Raw genomic sequence first — 25,442 nt, 5'->3', positions numbered from 1 at the left:
TTGGCTGAATGTGTCCGCTCATGTCTCTGAAAGTTGTGCAATCTTCTGTAGGTTTTATCGCAGGGCTTACAATGATAAGACTTTTCCTTACTTCATATAAGGTACTTTTTAATTGGTACTTTTTAAGAAAAAGTCACACAGGAAAGAACCTGGGCACGAAAACCAAACTACCAAACGACTGATCCGCAATCAACCCCAGTCCCTTTGCATCGGGACTGTGACTGAGTGATCATCATCTTATGTGCATCACCTTTCCCTCGAAAGGGAACAGATACTACACATGATCTTAGCCAAAAGGCCGGGAAGCGAATAGTTCTAAGGTACACTTAATAAGAGAAATGTGCCATTTGTTGTGACACTCCGCGAATAGGTTTAAGTTATCATATGTAAAGGCTCATAACATAAGGTGACCATATTTACCTGACTGGAATCAGGGACATTTATTGCGTGACTGATATGGGGGAGGGGTCTAAGGGGAGGTGGTGTCCCCCTCCCCTTTGGAAAATTTTGAAGTGCCTAAGGTGCTTTGATGTAAAATGGTGATATTTTGAAGCACTTTTAAAATCAATTTTATTGTCAAAAATGTAGCTTTTTCTTAGATGAAATTTACTTACTTTACGAAAGAGTGCTAGGCTAGATCGATCTAGCACTTTACACTGGCCCACCTGAAATACTGGTTAGTTCCGTTCTGCGACTGCACACTTGACTAAATTTTGTTTTTACAATTATTTTACTAAAAATGTGGGATATTTTCGAAATTCCTGAACATTTTGACGAATCGGGGACATTTTCGGGGACACTTGTTCATCGGGGACAACACACTGTAATCGGGGACTGTCCCCGAAAATCGGGGACGTCTGGTCACCTTATCATAACATGTCCAAGTCATGAACAGTTTGCCTACATTTAGTATACAGTAGGCCTAGTGTCAAAGCAGGGAGATCGTGACCAACATGCGTACGTCACAAAGTAGTCATTTATGAACTCTGTATATACACAGCATGACGTAAAAAAGGGGCTATACTAATTCTTAATTATGTAACTGATATCGTTACATATTTAGATTTGTCATTAAACATTCAGGGAGAAATTCTCACATATACTAATTGTCAAGACTACCAGCAACAACACACAGGGCATGACGCAAGTACGCCGTCACCGTCAATTCAGAAAGACGGCGCTCGTCCCCTTCTCCTCACAGAGCCGTATTATATATATATATATATATATATATGTATATATATATATATATATATATATATATATATATATATATATATAAATTTATATATATATATATATATATATATATATATATATATATATATAATATATATATATATATATGTATATTTATGTATATATATATATATAATATATATATATATATGTATATATATATATATATATATATATATAAATATATAAATATATATATATATATATATATATATATATATATATATATATATATATATATATATATATATCAGCTGCTCATGCAGCATGCTGATTAGACAAGATATATGTGGCTTTATATGCATATCTGGATTACAATTATATCAAGATATATCTGGCTTTATATGGCCATATCAAACTTGATCCTTAAAGTACGTTCACACTGTAATGGTCTCAAAAGGGACATGGCTTTTCTTTCCGGGTTCAAGCACTATGAGAAGTCTGAGGCTTACGGTAGACTGACGTAATTTCAATCACTCATTTTGCACCTGACGAAGGACCAGGGTGTCCGAAAATTTGTGTAGCGTGTAGTTATATCTCTTCTTTACTAAATATTATGTTGGATTTAAAGGCATAACATGTTGTCCTTATCGTTTCTACTATTATTTCTATCCAACACGTGGAACATTTCATCATGCGTATATATATATATATATATATATATATATATATATATATATATATATATATATATATGTATATATATATATATGTATGTATATATATATATGTATGTATATATGTATATATGTATATATATATATATATATATATATATATATATATATATATATATATATATATATTTATATAGCTCTTATTCGCTCTAAACGCAGGATTGTGATAAAAAGTAGTTTATGTGGGCTTGAAAAAGACAGGGGGGAGGGGGGGGGGGCGTACACCCGTAGCAGTGGTCTATTTCTTTCCCGGGTGACTGAATCTAAAATACAAAATAACCGAATAAAACATTTGTCAACGACTGATGATGAAATTTTTGTTCCATCTGGCGAAGATCTCCGAAACTGGCCACCGATTTTCTGTTCCCTTTCTGCCCAACATATACACACACATTATTTTGATGTAAAACTCAATGTAAAACTTGAGTTTTCAGTGTGTAGGCCTAATGGCCTGAATATTCAGGAAATGAGGAGAAGGAAGTTGTAAGCCTCGAGTCTTACATTTTTTACTGACTGACATCTTCTGTTCCTTGGTACAGTTATCATATATAAGAACCGAGTGAAAACTTAACTTGCTGGTACGTGTATAACGTAAAGATATATCTTATTTCTAAACATTAAATATATACATAACTATTTACATAGATATATATATGTAACCAAATTTTATTGATATTAAATATTGCTTAAAGGTTAAGTAATAAAATAGGAAATTTGATGCTTCGATCTTCAGATCATAGCAGAACAAGTTTGCGGGCAGAAAGCGTAAGGGAAAAGTGCAAGCAACTTACGGTCTTGTGATCTGAGAACAGCCTCCAACGTGAACATTCTTTAAAGCTAAGTTCTATCTGCTTGTGCTAAACTCTTTGATACTTCATTAGAAAAGGACATTAAATTATTGGCGAAAAGAAAATTCAAATTCCGACTCGAGTAAACTTTTACACCTATGAAGGAAGCGGTAAATATAGGAAAAAAAAAACAAGAACGTTGGTTGGGTCTTTTTACAGACACCATATGTTACCGAAAGGAGCTAATTGTCAGGAGCAACACTGAAGAGTGTAAACTACGTAATGGTAGTTTAAGACGTGGTGTACTCGGAATCGTTCATCGTTTTTTGATTTAAAACTGAAGTCACCTGAGAACTTATCTACCCAGTGCTCAAGTAAAAGATAAAAATCAAATTCACTATTATTTGGACACCAAAAGAAAGAAAGAAAGAACGAAAATGTTTTTACGGCAGACCGTCTTTCTGTGTTTGCAGCTTGGTGATAATATTTCGACAAGGAAACGGAGTGGATTCTAAAATATCTTCTCGCTCTATCACTCGAATTTGGTTCTTAAAGCTCGAAACAGTACGGCGGACCGATTTGTCTAAACCGCGTACCATGACATAAATTTATCAATTATATGTTTCCTATAGACTCATTCATTGTAGCATATATACATGAACTGAATGAGTCAAAGACACATGATCAATTCGCGTCCTTTTTGTTGGATATTTCTTCAACGCCTTATTGTAAGTTGAATCAACACTTATCGCTGGAGTGAAAGCAATTAGTTCATCCGATACTCATGAATGTTATACCTGTTGAGGTGAACTGAAATAAATGTTAAATAATGACATGTAAGTATCTTTGCATAGTAATAACTTATAGTGATGAACTTGTATTAGACACCTTGGTTCCCAGTGTTGCAGATGCGCCCTACCCTAATTACTGGCAGCTGTGGCGCAGTTACATGCTCAATGAGGATTTTATGACATGCAGGGAACTCTCCGATGAGATGAATGTATCTCGCACTCTCTCTTCCTATGTATATATATATATATATCATCATATACATATAAATAAATATATATACATATACATATATATATAGATATATATATATGTATATATATTTATATATATATAAATATATATACATATATATATCTCATCATATACATATAAATATATATATATAAATATATATATATATATACAAATATAAATATATATATAAATATATATATATATTTATATATATATAAAGATAGATATTTGTATTGTACTCACTATTTCATTGATTTACCGGCAACATGATATAGTATACCATCAAATTGTATCAACACGGAGTGAGTTTCATTGGCAAATTGATCAACAGTATTAATAGCAGATATGACAATAATCACTTGGTGGAACTGGAAGAAAACTTAATGACAGAACGGATTTCCTTTTTACATGAGTTTTTCCCCTTCTTTTTGCAGTGGTTCTTTCTTCTGTTACTCTCCGGACCAAGGAATGTCCGTGTTGTGCTATTGTCTGAGATCCATATCTAGTTAACGAATTGAAACGATATACTGCAGCGTTATGGAATACGTTCAATACGAACAATCAAATGCTTCATATCCACTTTGGGATATGTTTGTAACTCAGTCGAATGGCCTTGCTGTAACATCATTGGTTTTAGGAATTCTCGCCTTTCTTTCTAACGGTGCATATTTGTTCACAGTTGTCAAACAATCCTCTTTGAGAAAAATGCGGTTGAATATTTACTTGATACCTTTGTCATGCATAGATATGTATACCTCGATTATTTATATACTATTGGGAGGAGCATCATTATATCTTAGTGACACATATGTTGGTATTTATGCGGACTTATTCGTATTATCACTAATTATTAGATTTCCAGCTCAATTCGTCTCTTGTACATTGATCATATTGTTGTCATGGGATCGATACAAGGTTGTTAGCGATCCGATAAATCAATCAATAAGACACACTACATGCCCGAAGATACGTTTACTTGTTATGATACTCATTGCTACCGCTGCTTTTCCTTTAATTTTGGTAACTGCATTACTGTTTGATATTCTCTCTATTTTTATTATAATTCTTTACGATTTTGTAACCATTGTTGGGACAGGGATCCTTAATTTAAAGATTATTATTGTGTTAAGGAAGAGGCATGAGCTGCACAGAGGAAATGTGTCAAACAGAAATTTCGCTAGACAGCAACAGCAAGTGACAATAGCAGTCATTATTAATTCCTTTGTCTTCGTGAGTCTAGTGTTTATCTTTGACGCTTTTTTCTTTCTCTTTTTGTTTGGTCAAGAATTTTATCCCAGCGCGTTACTCATCTGTACATTACTCAAATCTGGTTTAAATCCTGTTATTTATAACATATTTGGCTCAATCTATCGAGAGGCATTCTTAAATACGTTTCCTTGTTTGAAAACCATTGCATTGTGGTTGATGAGCTTTAAACTTAATAATGAATCCGAAATTGAACTTAATACGATAAACGAACAACCATAAGCCTTGACTCATGTTTATTTGATTGACTTTAGGTCAGTAACGATAAGACATTTCGTGTTTTGTCTGTGTTTTTTTCTTCCAAAAAAAGACTAAGTATCAAACGATCTAAACCAAAAAAGAAAGAAAGTCCCCCTTTTTTGGTTCACTTACGCCGGCCAATTGCTATAGACATCTTATTGGGGTGAAGGGGTGGTGCAGGGCTCCTCGAGGGAGCATATATACATATATATGAGGATTTTATCATTGAGGATTTTTATGACATGCAGGGAACTCCCTGATGTGATATATGTATCATATCTCGCACTTTCTCTTTCTATATATATATATATATATATATATATATATATATATATATATATATATATATATATATATATATATATATATATATATATATATATATATATATATATATATATGGGGGTGGGGAGGGGCGGGATTAACACCTTCTGGCCTGTAAATCCCCCACTTGATGCTGATGTAACACATCACGCTCGGTTCATGCATAGCACTTAGAACCGTATAATGTATTGTTAATTTATGTAAATAATGCTGCTACTGGTTATAATTGGTCAAATATGTTCTTCTGCTCGTCAAAAATGTGTAATATATATAATCATATAGTTTGTCATAGAATGCTTCAAGTCTGACTTGAGACCGTAACATGGCAACAAAACAAACATATTTATAAGCATTTTTAACAGCTTTAAACTACTCATTTGCAAGCTATATTATATTTCTTGATAATTTTTTGTTTCCATAAATTTCCATGAAGTCATATGAACTGATGAATCCTGGTAGGCCCATATGACTCATCTGGAGTAGTTCTATATTTTTGTAATGTCATCACATCTTCCATCGTGTATATTGTTCCTTAGATGCTCTTTATTTCGTGTAGCCATTCTCACAACATTGTGGGGCGCATATTAGTGTTCGAGATACCTGTAAATAGTTGGACATATAACAGGGTAGTTGGTTTGTAGCGTATATACGGTACGTAAAACACACGCACATGTAAATAGATATATATATATATATGTTTATATATATATATATATATATATATATATATATATATATATATATATGTTTATATATATACAGAAAGTTGCGTTTTGATGAGATTCCAACACAGGGAATTGTTGATGCTGAGTGAACATTTCAGGTTTCAAAGATAAATCAAAGGGAAGTGTATGACATGGCATGTTAAGCTTTGCAGAAAGGTTTCCGCTGTGACGTCACACATCACCTGTAGTGGCAGAGCTGCTTATTTGGCCTTCCATAGAAAAGTTATTTTTATGTTTTCGGGTGTTGAAAGCCTAAAAGCCAACACGGTATTTACGAGTCAAAATATCACCAGTTAAGACCTACGAGTATACGTTTATATGATTTCGAGTATTTTTAGTGTGTTTCGCTAGCGTTTAGAGTGTATCATTCTACAGTTATTTTGTTTCCTTGTTTTTCATGTTTTTTTGTGACGAGCGGTGTAAATATCTCTGTAAATACAAGTTGTAGTATCACTTTACTACGGACTTTCGTTAGTGTGTGTTTTTATATTACGGATTTTCGTCTGCGTCTTAAGCTTTTAGTCGGCTTTTCAGCTCCGTGCCCGGACATCACATCACCTATACGGTGATCTACTCAGAGGAAGAATCGAGGCTTGTAAACTTGTTGCTGCTGTTTTAACATTTCACCATTGGGATATGTGGGTAGTCTAGACTGTTTAGAATTCTTTCCATTGTTGAGTCTATTAGTAGTAGGCTTAAAGTATCAGTAGTTAGAGTACCAATATTGCTCAAGCCTTAAGGTGTAACAGTAGTAGGCCTAGTAGTAGTAGTGGTAGCAGCCTACGTATCATGTATTCTCCTGGGCTGGTGACTGTTTGTTGAATTTCGTACGAAAGGCCTATGTTTTACATCACGTGGTTGAACAGTTGTTGAACTAACGCCGACGGAAGCAACGTAAGTTTAGACAACGACGTAAGTTTAGACAACGCCGTAAGTTACACAACGGAACTTTATACATCAACGTGAATTTGAGCAACAGCATGGTAAAACAGCAGCAACACATTTAGTTTAGACAACAACAACAAACTTATTAGTTTAGACAACGAAATAGGTTTTCCATTGTCGGGTTCCATAGAATGAAGGAAAAGATATGGAGATGAGAAATTCAACGTAACAATACAATTGTCACCTTGCCTGCCATTGGAATATCTCTCCTGCAGGTGAATATACGGTATTTGCATATATAGGACTGCCTCTGATAAATGTTTCTTCCTTTTCACAGTGTTCTAAATGAACGGTGTAAAAGGCTTATTGGGATTGGTTAAATTATATTTTGCCGATTATTGAATGTTTTCCAGCTCTGTAAGATACCCAGGTCGAAGAGCGATCAACAATGTCCCGTACATGGAGGCTGTAATGTTATTGAATATGCATTAGATACACGTGTGCAAACATTGTAGAATCTGCACCTGTATGTTATTACGTTGTGTATTTGCATATCAGTATGTAAGTTAAAGCATGCCGTCTGCTCGTCCTTGTTCACCATGTCTCTCCATCTGGAAACATGTAATCTTGGACATCTCGTCCTATATCTATCCTGTACAGTATAACTATGTATTGCAATAAAATAAGATGTTAATACTCAACGTCGACTGTGTTCTACTTGATTGTGATTGTGAGACAATGTGATGATGCAATTACAAACTTTTCTCAAAGTTAACAATTCTTGATGTGAGGTAGTGCCCATTTGGCTACCGATTATTTACGTAATGTGCATGTACTCTCTAGTATACTTTTGTTCTATTTGGCGTTCCATGTTCAGCGTTTGCGGTTTCACTCAGTAAGCCCTGTTCGTTCTCTCTTTATTCTATTCATTACGAAATCACCTTGCGTTACGTTCAACGGCAGCCATATTGTATATTCCTATTTTGTTCTCATTACCGTCATTTATTGAGAGATGTAGTTCATCAGTCAACATGTTAGAGTAGTTTACTCATCTCCAAGAGTAGATATTATCCACCGCCCTCTTACCATGCTTAAACATAACCCCCAATAAAGTTGCCACCACGTACGGAGAAGTACGGAATCTATTTGATTTGTTTTGTTTGTTCTTCCTTACTCTATGTCATTACATTTTGGTGTCAGAAGTGGGATAGGCAATACTATTTTTAAAATCTAAAACGGCATAAAAGGGCGGTGGATATAAAATGTCTAAATCAGCGATGAGAGACCTGCAGCGCCAGCTGGATGCTCTTGCAGAAAGTCTTGAGCATGAGAAGGCCAAGAGGGAGGAAAAACTGGTGGAACGGGAGGCTCCGAACACTGTCTATGTGTTAGAGAAGGAGAGGAAGATAAGAGCATTCTCCGGTACAGAGGGACCATCAGTGAGCAACTTTCGGGAAGACATCCAGGCCGCACTGAAGGTACGAAGGTTATCCGATACCGATGCTGCAGACTTTATATTGGCCCACCTGGAGGGAGCAGCCAGGCAGGAAATGCGGCATCAACCATCAGAAGTGACCTTGGACCCAGACCTGATCCTTCAGAAGTTGTCGGACACATTTGGGGACCGCCGTACCCTTGGCTCCCTAATGAGAGAAATGTGCAACAAAGTTCAACGAGAGGAAGAGACGATTGCGGAGTTTGCGTTTAAGCTCATGTCTCTAGCAGACCAATTAAAGAAAGTACCTGGTGCCCCTGATGCGGAACAAGCCATCAAGGAGCAGTTTCGAGATGGGCTGCTTGACGGAGTGTTGCGGCGTGAAATTAAGAAGGCCTTGATACAAGATCCTGACGTGTCTTTTATTAAGTTGAGAGACTGGGCCCTTGATATGGCAGAAGAGGATCGTGACCTCCCCAGAAGACGTGTACGAAAGCCTGTGAGTGCCGTCGAGGCAGACACCACTCAAATCACGAAAGCCCTGGTCGATTTGACAACTGCTGTAAAAAGCCAGGCTGAGGTGATGGAAGCCCTGCAGATCCAACAGTCAGGCATATTATCACGACTTGACAAGCTGGAGGCACAGAACACCCGACCTGCCCGCATCCCGAAGAAGGATCTGAGGTGCCATCGATGCCAAAAGATAGGTCATTTGGCGAGGGAATGCCGCAGCCCAGCACCTCTGTCACCTGCCGTCACTCAACATCAGGAAAACTAGAAACATCCAGCACAGTGAGCCATGTTCTGGGTGAGATTGTAACAGAGACGCAAGGGGCTCAACAGATTTCTATTCATCTATTGTTGGGGAGCGACCTACTACCACTGTGCTGATGAATGGCTCTCGGATTAAGGCAGTTATTGATACGGGTTCAGCTGTAACACTTCTATCCAAGGCTCATTTCTTGACCTTGTTTGCAGGGAAGTCACTAGTAGAATTAAGGTGGCTTGGGTTAAAGGCAGTCAATCAAACAAGGATTCCCTTCTTGGGATATTTTGAGATAGATGTAGAAGTTGGTGGCGAAGTGATACCCAACCGTGGTATTCTGGTGGTTGAAGATGATCAAGACCCTCCATTGTTACTGGGCATGAATATCATCCACCGAATGTCAGGAGAAGTTCTTGTTGACATGCTTGGGTACAAAATGGATGAGTCGACGCTGTCGAAGCCAGTCTCTACTTTGGCACGGATACCTGGGAAAAACAAAGTTAAGTTACCAGCAAGATCAGTCCAGGTGGTTAATGTCTCCTGTCCTGTGCATGCGTCGGCAACAGAAGTGGTAATAGAACCAGTCAGCCAACTGCCGAAGGGAGTTTCTGTAGGCGCAACTCTGACAGTTGGTACAAATAGACTTCATCTTCAAGTCATGAATCTTACCGATGAAGACATTTGGCTGGAACCTAGGACACCTCTAGGAATTATCCAGTCTCCATCCTTTGTTGAAGACGGTCTTGTCACTGGGGAGAAAGCTGAAATTCAAGTAAACCAGATCACCACAGAAACACCTTCATTCCATGAGACTGCTATACCTTTTACCCTATCACCAAGTTTGACCCCAACTCAACGACAGCAGGCAGTTGACTTGATCAACAGAAATCAGGACATATTTGCTTATTCTGATGACCAACTGGGTTTTGCTGAAGGAGTCACACATAAGATCAACACTATAGATGACATTCCAGTTAAGCAGCCTCACCGACGGATTCCACCTTCACAATGGGAAGAGGTCAAGGAACATATCCGGAAGTTGCTAGATAATGGGGTCATAAGGCCGAGTACCAGTCCGTACGCATCGCCGATTGTGTTAGTCCGCAAGTCTGACGGCAGTCTTCGTCTTTGTGTTGACTACCGCAAACTTAATATGAAGACTATTAAGGATGCCTATCCGATTCCCAGAATAGATGAGTCAATCGATGCTTTACATGGAACGAAGTGGTTTTCTACCATCGACCTTCTTTCAGGGTATCATCAAGTTGCCATGGAAGAGGCTGATAAACATAAGACAAGTTTTACAACACCATTTGGTTTGTATGAATATAATCGGATGCCATTCGGTCTGTCAAACGCTCCTGGTACCTTTCAACGGTTAATGCAGGCTTGTCTACATGACCAATTCTTCACCTCTGTGCTTTGCTACCTCGACGACATCCTGGTGTTTTCCAAGTCCTTTGATGATCATCTGGTCAATTTACAAAGAGTATTCGATAGACTCCGGCAACAAGGCCTGAAAATAAAACAATCGAAGTGCACCTTCTTCCAGTCTGAAGTGAAGTATCTGGGTCATCGAGTAACTGCGGATGGAGTAAGACCAGATCCTGACAAGGTTCAAGCCGTTAAGAATTGGCCTGAGCCACAGAATGTGAAGGATCTACGATCGTTTCTGGGATTTTGCTCCTTTTACCGACGGTTTGTCGTAGATTTCGCCAAGACGGCAAAGCCACTCCATGCACTGGTGTCCACTAGCCTACAAAATCAACGTGCTAAGAAAGAAACACCGTTTCTCTGGACAAACGAGCATCAGATTGCATTCCAAGAACTGAAGGATAAGATGTGCCGACAGGTTGTGTTAGCTTATGCTGACTACTCACAACCATTTGAAGTTGAAATTGATGCGTCACTCCAAGGTTTGGGTGCTGTCCTATTGCAACGCCAAGATGGACAACGAAAGGTCATAGCCTTTGCCAGCAGAACTCTCCGAGGTGCAGAGAGAAATATGCAGAAGTATTCCAGTTTCAAGTTAGAACTGCTTGGTCTGAAATGGGCAGTAACCGAGAAGTTTCGGGAATACTTGCTGGGCAACAAGTTCATCGTCTACACGGACAATAACCCCTTAGCTCACTTGGATAATGCTAAACTTGATGCAGCATCACAACGATGGGTAGGAGCTCTTGCTTCATTCGATTTCACTCCCAAGTACAAACCAGGACGGTTGAACACTGGAGCCGATGCCCTGTCCAGACGCCCACATGTGCCACAGCCTGATGTAACCTTGAGTGAACTTGGTCAAGGAGTAGGACTAACAGTTGTTCCTGCAGAATTGATTGAGGCAATTTCCAAGCCAAATGTGGAAGTGAGTGTCAATCAAGTGAATGCCGTGAAGACATCACCTTTGGTGTTCCCATCCTACACCAAGGACCAACTGAGAAATTTCCAACAGAACGATCCAGTAATTAGAAAGTTCTACACTTTCTGGTTGACCAAGGTAAAACCCTCAGTTGAAGAACGGGTAAAACATAGTGAGATGTCCCTACTTGTGAAGCAGTGGGACAAAATTCAAGAGTATGAAGGACTCTTGTATCGGTCTATAGAAGATGGGAAGAAACTACAGTTAATTCTTCCAAAAGTACTCCAAGAAGAAGTGCTATTTGCCTGTCACGACCAATGCGGACACCAAGGGTACAAAAGGACATTGTCACTCATTCAAGATCGGTGCTACTGGCCAAAATTTTCTCAAGACGTAGCCTCATATTGTGAAAGGTGTAACGAGTGCACACGGTGCAAAAGGCCACCCAAGATCAGAGAACCACTGAAAAGTATGATGGCAACCAGGCCAAACGAAATTCTTGCTATAGATTTCACCACCATTGAGAAAGACACAAGGGGCAAGGAAAACATACTTGTGATGACCGATGTCTTTTCCAAGTTTACGCAGGCTATACCTACATCTAACCAGACTGCGGAGACAACTGCTAAGGTATTAGTTCGGAACTGGTTCCTTTTGTATGGACCACCAAAGAGACTCCACTCTGACCAGGGCCGAAACTTTGAATCGTCCCTTATACAATGCCTATGTAAAGTGTATGTGGTCAACAAGAGCCGAACAACACCCTACCATCCTGAAGGCAACGGCCAAGCAGAGCGGTTCAACAGAACTCTGCATGATCTTCTGAAGACTCTACCGCCAAACAAGAAGCGCCGTTGGTCAGACCATCTCCCAGAAGTCCTGTATGCTTATAATTCCACACCACACACTTCCACAAGTCTGTCTCCTTTCTTCTTGATGTTTGGAAGGGACCCAATCCTTCCAGTGGATTACCTGCTGGGGCGTGTAGATTCTCCATCTGACTCAGACGACACGGATCCCATTGCTCACTGGGTGACGTCACATACCGAGAATTTACAGATGGCGTTCAAGAAAGCAGGGGAGCAGATGTCTTTGGAAGCAGATGCTCGTAAAACCCAGTATGACAAGAAGGCCAAATCTCATCCAATAACTCTTGGAACCAGGGTATACCTGAAAAATCATCCCCGTGGAATGCACAAGATAGCGGATGAATGGGGTTCCACAGTCTTTAAAGTGGTCTCTCGCCCCAATGAAGGTTCTGTGTACGTCATCGAACCAGCCGATGGTAGTGGTGGACAACGAACGGTACACCGGCGGGAAATACGGACATGCCCACAGCTGATAGACGTACCTGTTGCTGTCTTCAAACCCGTTGCCCCAGCTCCGTGTGATCGGGAAAGGAAGTCTTCCAGTGACTCTAGTAGTGAAGAGGATTACGGTTTCCGCCAACGCTTTGAAGGTGCCCTAACGAGACGTAAGCAATCAACCAGTGATGACTCTGATTCATGGTCTGATGACAGCGAGGTCACCCAACCACTACGTCGCAGTGCTCGAGTCACCAGAGGGTTTCACTCTAATATCAGCCACCTGCCAAGAAGTATCAGCAGTGTGACAAATAGTACCTTGTATGATAGTAAGTTAGCAGATTTGTGTCGGCAAACCCAAAATTTGCTGGAGCGTGTCAAACGTTGTTAGACAACCTTGATTGTAGATAAACAGATTTGCTAACAATAGTTTGCCCAAGTACTTTTAGTTGGTAGTGCGGATACGCAATGTATATTTTTTTGTAAAAGATTTCTTTCATATTAATCCATTTTATCGTATTTCAGATATCTCGTATACATTGGTCGTTTGAGGACAAACTTCCTTTAGCAGGGGAGAGTGTGAGGTAGTGCCCATTTGGCTACCGATTATTTACGTAATGTGCATGTACTCTCTAGTATACTTTTGTTCTATTTGGCGTTCCATGTTCAGCGTTTGCGGTTTCACTCAGTAAGCCCTGTTCGTTCTCTCTTTATTCTATTCATTACGAAATCACCTTGCGTTACGTTCAACGGCAGCCATATTGTATATTCCTATTTTGTTCTCATTACCGTCATTTATTGAGAGATGTAGTTCATCAGTCAACATGTTAGAGTAGTTTACTCATCTCCAAGAGTAGATATTATCCACCGCCCTCTTACCATGCTTAAACATAACCCCCAATAAAGTTGCCACCACGTACGGAGAAGTACGGAATCTATTTGATTTGTTTTGTTTGTTCTTCCTTACTCTATGTCATTACATTGAGACAAGCTGTTTTTCTTTGAAAGATTCTGACAATTTTATCTCTGCTGACCTAAAATATAGCTCACCCACACCCGAAAAACAATAGAAGTTGTAATGGGGAAACCACATGCCAAGTGTATGTACCACTAGTCAATACTACCCTTTTGGAGGTTTGTGGTTTAAACTTAGCTCTCAATCTATGAATGACATCTGTTGAAGGTCTCTTTAACCTCCACCGAAAACTACACACTTGTTGCAAATCATACTTCTACAAGTTAATATCATTCTTGCAATATTAAGAATTAAAGATTTTCACATTTTGATCTCCACTTACAGCAAGTAACTTTTCACTCACACCAAAAACAACACTGACCATGTGAATTTGATAAGCAATAATAATTATAAAATTTGATATTTATTGCGCTTTATACCAGCGATAGGTCTCAAAGCACTTTACAGACGTTATATATTATCTTTGGTCAATGATAACCTGTCCCAGAGACAATCCCTCCAGCCAGCTGCAGTTATATACTGCTCCCAATGAAAAGTTACCTCACAGGTACCCATTTAACCCCTGGGTGGAGAGAGGCAAGTGAGATAAAGCATCTTGCCCAAGGACACAACGTAATGAACTAGGCAGGAATCGAACCAGCAATGCTTGGATCACGAGTCGGACGCCTTAGCCAATTGGCCACCACGCTCTCAATATAATAGTACATTTATAATACTATGACATTTGCCAACATTTTACACTTCTTCCTCTGATCTCTCACTAAAACGCCAACAATTTCAGAAGTTGACATTTCTTGACCTCCCCACAAATTGTTAAAATACCCAAGACATGTTTGAATCTTTAGATATTGAACTATCCAGGACTGAACAAAAAATAACCTGGAAATGATAACATTAATGATTTTTATTGGTCCATGAAATAGCAGAAATATTGTGCCCAAAAGTATTAGCACACAATTCTAAATATGTTATGGAACATCCCAAACTATATCAAACAATAGCACAATTTATACTATCTGCTACCTAAATAGAACATATGCAAACCTTTGCAGGCACCTTTAGAAATAATTAAAACTTTAAACAACAGTACTTAAATATTTATTACTTTTACTCATTCTTGCTTGTATTCCTGAGGGGATCACTGCATGGCTAGTAACAAAGTCAAGAAATAGTGGGGAAAAATCATTTATATTTCAACAAGAAAGACAATGGGTATTCATAGGGCCATATGAAAACAAAGGAAAAATGAATAAATCCCGGTAAGAAATTTGCATACAAAAAATTTATCACTTTATCTGTCTAGATATAACAATTTCTTATCTAGATACCAAATAGAAATTTACAAAGATAAACGGTGTAACAAAGTCAAAACAAAATGGTAACGTTGAAAATCTCTGGCTTTAACAGAAATTCACACACTGTGTTGGTTTTTAAGGCATACTTCTTGGTGTAACGCTTACATTTAAAGGCGTTTGAAAAAATATATTGAAAAGGACTGTTACTACCAGCTGCAAAACCTGAAGACAAACTTTGTAAAAAAAATTAAAAAGTTTTACTTTAAACAAGGAATTTTACATAATTTAGCCTCAGTTTAATCAGAAGAACAAGTGGCATTGACTTAGAAATACAACAATAACAAAAGTTACGAAATGAAACAGAATAACCGTGGTAAAAGTAACATTCGTTACAACATTCTCAAGGCACAAAACTCCCCTTTTGCAACTCACTCGCTCAACTTGTTTTTTTATTTCATACTCGGCCAAGTTGAAAATAATTTCATGAATCTATTTTCAAAGAATTAAAATATCACCTGGCAATTAAGATATAACTAAAGCGCTTACCTTCAGCACAATTTTGTGAGAACTGAACTTTACCCATGGAATGTTGGAAAATATAACAAAAATATGTGACCTTGTACTCATACAGAAAATGTTGGAGAATAAGGAGTGAACATCAGTGGCTCATGTCATACTCATTTTGCCTCAGGAAAATGCCACAAAATTAATCATCTTCAGCGATGGTTTCCACACACTCCTATAATAAAAGGCCGGCCATGCCATGCATAGTGTAACTGATCCGGCTCACCCTTTTTGCTGTTTCTCATGGTTGCTTAGACCTGTTGCATAATTGAAGGATTTGTCACAGTACTTGCAATGATAAGGCCATACGCCTGTGTGTAACCTCTCGTGAATTCGCATGCTGGAAGCAACGCGGAATCTTTTCTCACAGTATTGGCATTGAAAAGGTTTCTCCCCCTGCAGTCTGCACCAACTGATGCTTGGCCAAAGAACTAGGATCTTTTAAACACTTTATCTTTTATTGCACTTGTAGGGTCTTTCATCTGAATGTGTCTTCTCGTGACGATTGAGGGCACCCAGTTTTGAGAACATTTTGCCGCAGGAACTGCACAAAAACGCCTTGTTCCTAGAATGTATCATTTCGTGTCGAGTTACATACTCTGCTCGTGCAAAGCATTTGCCGCAGTAATGACATTGGAATCTATCCTCGCCGGAATGTAACCTTCTGAGCTTTTCCAAATTTGAAGACGATTTAAAGCTCTTCTCACATGTGTAACAACGAAAGAATCCATGTTGCTTTTGATGAATATTCAAATTTCCACGCTTGCTGAAAGTTTCGTTGCACACGGCGCACTCGAAGGCATTGTCACCCTTGTGTGTTTCAAAGTGGTCTTCTAATTGACTTGAGTCTGCATAAACTCTGTCACAAAAATAACACTGGTATGATTCTTTGCCTTCGTGGATCTTCATGTGACCTCTCGAGTTCCGATTATTTGCGAACCTTTTATCGCAGTATTTACAAACGACTTGCTTCTAGCCAGTATGCGCCTTGTAATGGTACCTCAACGAGCTGTTATTTTTTAACACTTTATCGCAAATTTTACACTGGAATGGCTTCTCGCCGGTGTGCAATCTCGTGTGGCTTCTATGGGATTTTCCCCAGGCAAACTTCTCATCGCAAAAATTGCACTGGAACGGTTTCTCTCCTGTGTGTGTCCTTTCGTGACCTCTCAGGCTTGACATATACGAAAACGGTTTGTTACACTTGCGGCATCTAAATGGCTTCTCTCCAGTATGAATTCTGTGGTGTCGCTTTAATGCAGAACGTTGGCGAAATTCCTTTCCACAACATAGGCACTCATTGCCTTGTTTGGCTGAATGTGTCCGCTCATGTCTCTGAAAGTTGTGCAATCGTCTGTAGGTTTTATCGCAGGGCTTACAACGATAAGACTTTTCCTTAATTGATATAAGGTACTTTTTAATTGGTACTTTTTAAGAAAAAGTCGCCCAGGAAAGAACCTGGGCACGAAAACCAAACTACCAAACGACTGATCCGCTCTCAACCCCAGTCCCTTTACATCGGGACTGTGACTGTGTGATCATCGTCGGATGTGCATCACCATTCCCCTCGATAGGGAACAGATACTACACATGATCTTAGCCAAAAGGCCGAGAAGCGAATAGTTCTAAAGGTACTTTTTAAGAAAAGTCGCCCAGGAAAGAACCTGGGCACGAAAACCAAACTACTGAACGACTGATCCGCTTCTAACCCCAGTCCCCTTACATCGGGACTGTGACTGCGTGATCATCGTCAGGTGTGTATCACCATTCCCTAAAAGAACAGATACTACACATGATAAAGGTACTTTTTAAGAAAAAGTCGCCCAGGAAAGAACCTGGGCACGAAAACCAAACTACCGAACGACTGATCCGCTTCTAACCCCAGTCCCCTTACATCGAGACTGTGACTGTGTGATCATCGTCAGCTGTTCATCACCATTCCCCTCAAATGGGAACAGATACTACACATGATCTTAGCCAAAAGGCCGAGAGCTACACATGATAAAGGTACTTTTTAAGAAAAAGTCGCCCATGAAAGAACCTGGGCACGACAACCAAACTACTGAACGACTGATCCGCTTCTAACCCCAGTCCCCTTGCATCGGGACTGTGACTGTGACTGTTTGCCATTTGTTGTGACACTCCGCGAATAGGTTTAAGTTATCATATGTAAAGGCTCATAACATGTCCACGTCATGAACAGTTTGCCTACATTTAGTATACAGTAGGCCTAGTGTCAAAGTCAGGAGATCGTGACCAACATGCGTACGTCACAAAGTAGTCATTAAAGAGCTCTGTGTATATACAGCATGACGTAAAAAGGGCTATACCAATTCTTCATTATGTAACTGATATCGTTACATATTTAGATTTGTCATTTAACATTCAGGGAGAAATCCTCACATATACTAATTGTCAAGACTACCAGCAACAACACACAGGGCATGACACAAGTACGCCGTCACTGTCAATTCAGAAAGACGGCGCTCGTCCCCTTCTCCTCACAGATTCCGTATTTAGACATATGACTTCTCGTTTCCCTCCATTAATGTACCCTCCACAACTTACCCTCCACAAGTTACCCTCCTCAATGGGGTGCATCCGTTGCTTACTACACTACTAGGCCCGGCCCGCCCAACCCCCCTTGAAAATATATAGTGATTTGTAATAGTACGAAAATGAGGGTAATACGTTCAGCTATTGTGTTTTATGTTGTATGGGTGAATGAGGTGTACTTCATTCTGTTGTAACACTGACATAGCTCACAGTCAACACAAAGACCTAAATATATAAGCGCGCTTTCGTGACCAGATTCATCCGATGTGCAAATGTATGTATATATATATAGTTTACGTTCATAATCACTTAACATGTATGCAAATTGTAACCTATACCCCATACAGTAATGTAAATTCAAACTAATGTGTGTGCCTATCCGAAACGTATTTTGTTCATCGAAAAATGTCAATTTTTTTGGCTTACAATAAACTTTTTTCAATCTATTGCAACATTCTGCATCTAAGCACCCTTGATTTACCAAAATTGTCCATCCCCCCCCCGAATAATTTGGTTGGGAATGGACTATCTTTCATACCCACTCCCTGTCAATATTTGGACAATAATCGTAATGCCTTGTTTGTACGAGAATTTCAAATGACTTAGTTGATCCTATCTTTGTATAGGGATTCTAAATGCATAAGATCGCACTATTTGACGTATCAAAGTGCCAACTTTTCCGGGGGAGGGGGTGGGGGGGTTGGGGTTGGGGGGTGGGGGCATTACATTATACAGCCCCCCCCCCATTCAGCTCATTTGGTGCCCCCACTTGGTCCCTTTTTGGCATGTAAGACAAATAATAATAACACAAAGCCTAACAATTAATTAACACCTAATTATAAATTCCCCATATGGTTTCCCCTCAGCATACATAGGCGAGAGGCTACTATTAGAATGCCGTAGCGTGCTTTTATATCTGGTTATTGACGTATAGCAATTATTATATACTTACAAGTACACCAGCCAGTTGAAATTAACACGGATTTGTGCCTATATAGCCAAGACTACCTGTCATGGATCTCTATCCATATCACGTGAATTAATTATAAAAGTATGATTATCTTCAACTACCTTCTCCTATACAAAGTGATTTTATCGAATAACTTTTTTTTTTTTAAATTGACCTTGTTTCCTTTTGGAAATGTAAACTTTTAAAACACGAGCCTCTCAAAATGAAACAGCCAAATTTGTAATTTCCCACGACAGATTTAGGTAGGGGCATGAACCTTTATGGAAGGTCTAGCGGCGACGTTATGATTTTTTTTTTTATAAAGGAGGGATGTGGTACAAAGTGTCATGTGGGATATCAGGGGGTCTCCCAGCAAGTATATATATATATATTTATTTATATATATGTATATATATATATATATATATATATATATATATGTATATATATATGTATACATATATATATATATTTATATATATATATATATATATATATATATATATATATATATATATATATATATATATATATATAGAGTTGTCTGAAGATCGCTATAACGCGTGAAACTCCGAGTAACAACTACTAGTGTTCCACTAGTCTCATCTAGTATCAACATATATATATATATATATATATATATATATATATATATATATATATATATATATATATATATATATATATATATATATATATATATATATATATATATATATATATATATATATATATATATATATATATATATATATATATATATAGATGGTTAGGGTTTCCGCGTACAGAGCGGGAGGCCCGGGTTCGAATCCCGGTGGAGGCTGGAAGTTTTTTCACTGTTCTGGATTTTCCTTCTCATTACGTTTTCTTATATATATATATATATATATATATATATATATATATATATATATATATATATATATTTATATGGCTTTATATGGCCATATCAAACTTGATCCTTAAAGTACGTTCACACTGTAACGGTCTCAAAGGGACATGGCTTTTCTTTCCGGGTTCAAGCACTTTGAGAAGTCTGAGGCTTACGGTAGACTGACGTAAATTCAATCACTCATTTTACACCTGACGAAGGACCAGGGTGTCCGAAAATTTGTGTAGCGTGTGGTTATATCTATTCTTTTCTAAATATTATGTTGGATTTAAAGGCATTACATGTTGTCCTATCAATATATATATATATCAGGGTTCTGCCCAGGGTGGATTGAGTGCCGGCAGGACTATCTAAGCGGAGCGCCACCATCGGTTGGCGCGGAGCGTACAAGAAAATTTTGGGTTTTGGAAACCCCCCAGATGGCCTGAAACGGCCCTTCCCGAGTATTCTGAGCCACATGTAGACAGCTTTGAAATGAGATCTCATGTCTGGAATTTTTCATAATTAATGAAAAAAGTTAGGACAAATATCTGGAGCACTAGAGTACAGACCAGCCGGTGGTGCCTATTAAATAAATCATTCAGGCTGAGATGATAATTTTAGATGGACAGTGAGTGAGAGTCCACTCCCAAATAAAGACGAATCATAATGAATTATGTATTCTCTCTCATTTATTCAACATCGGCTTCATTTGAGAGAATAATCTCTCTGGGTCAGCTGTGTTTGTTGAGATGACCCGCAGGATCTTCGCGAGTTGACTGAAGTGTGTACACTGCCTGCAACGCTTGCCTTGTACACAACCTCTGAATGAGTTCTGTCTGACATCTCAGGAACTTTTGTGATGTAATCACATGTTTTAGGCCACTTGGCATGATTAACTCAATGCTAAATATTGTTTCCATGTTCGTGTAGAAAACGTAAACTCCGCAAAATACAATTAGTTGTGATTTTGTAGTTACGTGAGATCCGTTATAACCGCCGAGGTGGTTAGGCTATTTGCTATACACTTAACTATTGTAGGATATTATTTTTTCGGTATTTTTGGAAATGCTAGAAAATACTTTCTTTTCCCCCCGCTTAACACCACATGTGGTCTTACGGTATATTCATAAATGGATGCACTAGAGCCTTGTTTACATGACATTAGTTGCATTTAGTACGATATGCAAGTTTGACGTGAATTTTTCGAAAGTGCTTTAATTGCGCGATCTTTCGTAAAATTTGAAAGGGTAGCCTACCACCTTTCCGTACACAATTGGTACACAATTGATTTTCATTTTTTTTTTCTCTATACGGTCAAGTGAATAAGTTGTACATTGAGTATAAACTCATCGCGAATGCAAAAAACGATGCGGGGATTTCCAGCAGACAAATGTTTTCTTTGCGGGATTACTGAGTCAGTTGAAGTTTTACTAAGTATGACACTGTGATGTGTTGGATATTTTGAAAAGTTATGAACTGGATTTCCCCTAGTCTCAATCAGATTGTTTCTGTACGTTCGACCCTCCGGCTATGGAGCTGTTTTTTGGAGTTCCTATCGAAAATAAGTGCCGGTCGGAAAAGTCACTCAGGCAGATTGTGGCGGTCGGTAATTCAGCGTGCTGGTCGGGCCCAACTGGCGCCGACCGGCAGCGGCAGAACCCTGATATATATATATATTTATATAAATATATATATATATATATAAATATTTATATATATATATATATATTTATATATATAGCTCTTATTCGCTCTGAACATGATAACAAGTAGTTTATGTGGGCTTGAAAAGACGGGGGGGGGGGGGCGTACACCCGTAGCAGTGGTCTATTTCTTTCCCGGGTGACTGAATCTAAAATACAAAGTAACCGACTAAAACATTTGTCAACGACTGATGATGACATTTTTGTTCCATCTGGCGAAGATCTCCAAAACTGGCCACCGATTTTCTGTTCCCTTTCTCCCTAAAATAAACACACACATTATTTTGATGTAAAACTCAATGTAAAACTTGAGTTTTCAGTGTGTAGGCCTAATGGCCTGAATATTCAGGAAATGAGGAGAAGGAAGTTGTAAGCCTCGAGTCTTACATTTTGTACTGACTGACATCTTCTGTTTCTTGGTACAGTTATCATATATAAGAACCGAGTGAAAGCCTATACTTGCTGGTACGTGTATAATGTAAAGATATATCTTATTTCTAAACATTAAATATATACATAACTATTTACATGGATATATATATATATATATGTAACCAAAGTTTTATTGATATTAAATATTGCTTTAAGGTTAAGTAATAAAATAGGAAATTTGAAGTTTCGATCTTCAGATCATAGCAGAACAAGTTTGCGGGCAGAAAGCATAAAGGAAAAGAGCAAGCAACTTGCGGTGTTGTGATCTGAGAACAGCCTCCACCGTGAACATTCTTCAAAGCTAAGTTCTACCTGCTTGTGCTAAACTCTTTGATACTTCATAAGAAAAAGACATTAAATTATTGGCGAAAAGAAAATTCAAATACCGACTCGAGTAAACTTTTACACCTTATGAAGGAAGGGGTAAATGAAAAAAGCCAAGAACGTTGGTTGGGTCTTTTTACAGACACCATATGTTACCGAAAGGAGCTAATTGTCAGGAGCAACACTGAAGAGTGTAAACCAGGTAATGGTAGTTTAACACGTGGTGAACTCGGAATCGTTCATCGTTTTTTATTTAAAACTAAAGTCACCTGAGAACTTATCTACCCAGTGCTCAAGTCAAAGTTAAAAACCAAATTCACTATTATTTGGACACCAAAAGAAAGAACGAAAGTGTTTTTACGGCAGACCGTCTTTCTGTGCTGCAGCTTGGTGATAATATTTCTAAAGGAAACGGAGTGGATTCTAAAATATCTTTTCGCTCTATCACTCGAATTTGGTTCTTAAAGCAAGAAACAGTACGGCGGACCGATTTGTCTAAACCGCGTACCATGACATAAATTTATTAATGTTATGTTTCCTATAGACTCATTCATTGTAGCATAATATACATGAACTGAATGAGTCAAAGACACATGATCAATTCGCGTCCTTTTTGTTGGATATTTCTTCAACGCCTTATTGTAAGTTGAAACGACACTTATCGCTGGAGTGAGAGCAATTAGTTCATCCGATACTCATGAATGTTATACCTGTTGAGGTGAACTGAAATAAATGTGAAATAATGACATGTAAGTATCTTTGCATATCAATAACTTATAGTGATGAACTTGTATTAGACACCTTGGTTCCCAGTGTTGCAGATGCGCCCTATCCTAATTACTGGCAGCTGTGGCGCAGTTACATGCTCAATGAGGATTTTATGACATGCAGGGAACTCTCCGATGAGATGAATGTATCTCGCATTCTCTCTTCCAATGTATATGTATGTATATATATATATATATATATATATATATATATATCATCATATACATATAAATATATATATAAATATATATATATATGTAAATATATATATATATATACAAATATATATATAAATATATATATATATATATATATATAAATGAAAATCGTAATGAGTTGGAAAATCAAGAACAGTGAAAAAACTTTCAGCCTCCACCGGGATTCGAACCACGGGCCTCCCGGTATATATATATATATATATATATATATATATATATATATATATATATATATATATATATATATATATATATATATAAAGATAGATATTTGTATTGTACTCACTATTTCATTGATTTACCGGTAACATGATATAGTATACCATCAAATTGTTTCAACACAGAGTGAGTTTCATTGGCAAATTGATCAACAGAATACTGATAATAGCAGATATGACAATAATCACTGGTGGAACTGGAAGAAAACTTAATGACAGAACGGATTTCCTTTTTACATGAGTTTTTCCCCTTCTTCTTGCAGTGGTTCTTTCTTCTGTTGCATAAGAGTTACTCTCTGGACCAAGAAATGTCCGTGTTGTGCTATTGTCTGAGATCCATGTCTAGTTAACGAATTGAAACGATATACTGCAGCGTTATGGAATACGTTCAATACGAACAATTAAATGCTTCATATCAATTTTGGGATATGTTTGTTACTCAGTCGAAGGGCCCTGCTGTAACATCAATTATTTTAGGAATTCTCGCCTTTCTTTCTAACGGTGCATTTTTGTTCACAGTTGTCAAACAATCCTCTTTAAGAACAATGCGGTTGAATATTTACTTGATACCTTTGTCATTCATAGATATGTATACCTCTTTTATTTATATACTATTGGGAGGAGCATATTTATATCTTAGTGACACATATGCTGATATTTATGACAGGTTATTCCTATTAGCACTAACTATTAGATATCCAGCTCAAATCGTCTCATGTACATTGATCATGTTGATGTCATGGGATCGATACAAGGTTGTTAGCGATCCGATAAATCAATCAATAAGACACACTACATGCCCGAAGATACGTTTAATTGTTATGCTACTCATTGCTACCACTGCTTTTGCTTTACTTTTGTAAGTGCATTTCTGTTTTTTTTCTTCTCTATTTTGATCATATTTCTTTGCGATTTTGTAACCATTGTTGGGACAGGGATCCTTAATTTAAAGATTATTATTGTGTTAAGGAAGAGGCATGAGCTGCACAGAGGAAATGTGTCTAACAGAAATTTCGCTAGACAGCAACAGCAAGTGACAAAAGCAGTCATAATTAATTCCTTTGTCTTCGTGAGTCTAGTGTTTATCTTTGACGCTTTCATCATTCTAGCTCGTTTTAGTCAAGAAATATATCTCTACCCGTTAATCATCTCTACATTACTCAATTCTGGTTTAAATCCTGTTATTTATAACATATTTGGCTCAATCTATCGAGAGGCATTCTTAAATACGTTTCCTTGTTTGAAAACCATTGCATTGTGGTTGATGAGCGGAATTGAACTTAATACGATGAACGAACAACCATAAGCCTTGACTCATGTTTATTTGATTGACTTTAGATCAGTTACGATAAGACCTCTATTTCGTGTTTTGCCTGTGTTTTTTTTCTTCCAGAAAATGACTAAGTATCAAACGATCTAAAGCAAAAAAGAAAGATAGTCTCCCTTTTTTTGGTTCAATTACGCCGGCCAATAGCTATAGACATCTTATTGGGGTGAAGGGGTGGGGCAGTGCTCCTGGAGTGAGCATATATAC

At 37.9% G+C, this 25,442-nt stretch overlaps 1 protein-coding gene and 3 pseudogenes across 1 annotated transcript; 1 reads left to right on the top strand and 3 right to left on the bottom strand.

Annotated features, from left to right (window-relative positions):
• Positions 1–96: 96 nt before the first annotated feature.
• Positions 97–310, bottom strand: LOC139957874 (U2 spliceosomal RNA; annotated as a pseudogene).
• Positions 311–8,050: 7,740 nt separating this feature from the next.
• Positions 8,051–9,459, top strand: LOC139984764 (uncharacterized). The gene has a single exon (XM_071998806.1). The coding sequence runs from the start codon at positions 8,433–8,435 to the stop codon at positions 9,381–9,383; it is 951 nt and encodes a 316-aa protein (XP_071854907.1). The 5' UTR covers positions 8,051–8,432; the 3' UTR covers positions 9,384–9,459.
• A 7,050-nt stretch (positions 9,460–16,509) lies between these two features.
• The window catches only part of LOC139984519 (uncharacterized), a 17,981-nt pseudogene continuing 9,048 nt past the window's right edge, over positions 16,510–25,442 (bottom strand).
• Positions 17,273–17,486, bottom strand: LOC139957809 (U2 spliceosomal RNA; annotated as a pseudogene).

The sequence above is a fragment of the Apostichopus japonicus genome, chromosome 17 (genome assembly GCF_037975245.1).
Source record: "Apostichopus japonicus isolate 1M-3 chromosome 17, ASM3797524v1, whole genome shotgun sequence".
Taxonomy (NCBI): domain Eukaryota; kingdom Metazoa; phylum Echinodermata; class Holothuroidea; order Aspidochirotida; family Stichopodidae; genus Apostichopus; species Apostichopus japonicus.
This window is presented reverse-complemented; position numbering and strand designations above follow the sequence as displayed.

Excerpts from the sequence above, each read along its gene's own strand:
- LOC139984764 (XM_071998806.1), top strand. The coding sequence starts at position 8,433 with ATGTCTAAATCAGCGATGAGAGACCTGCAGCGCCAGCTGGATGCTCTT.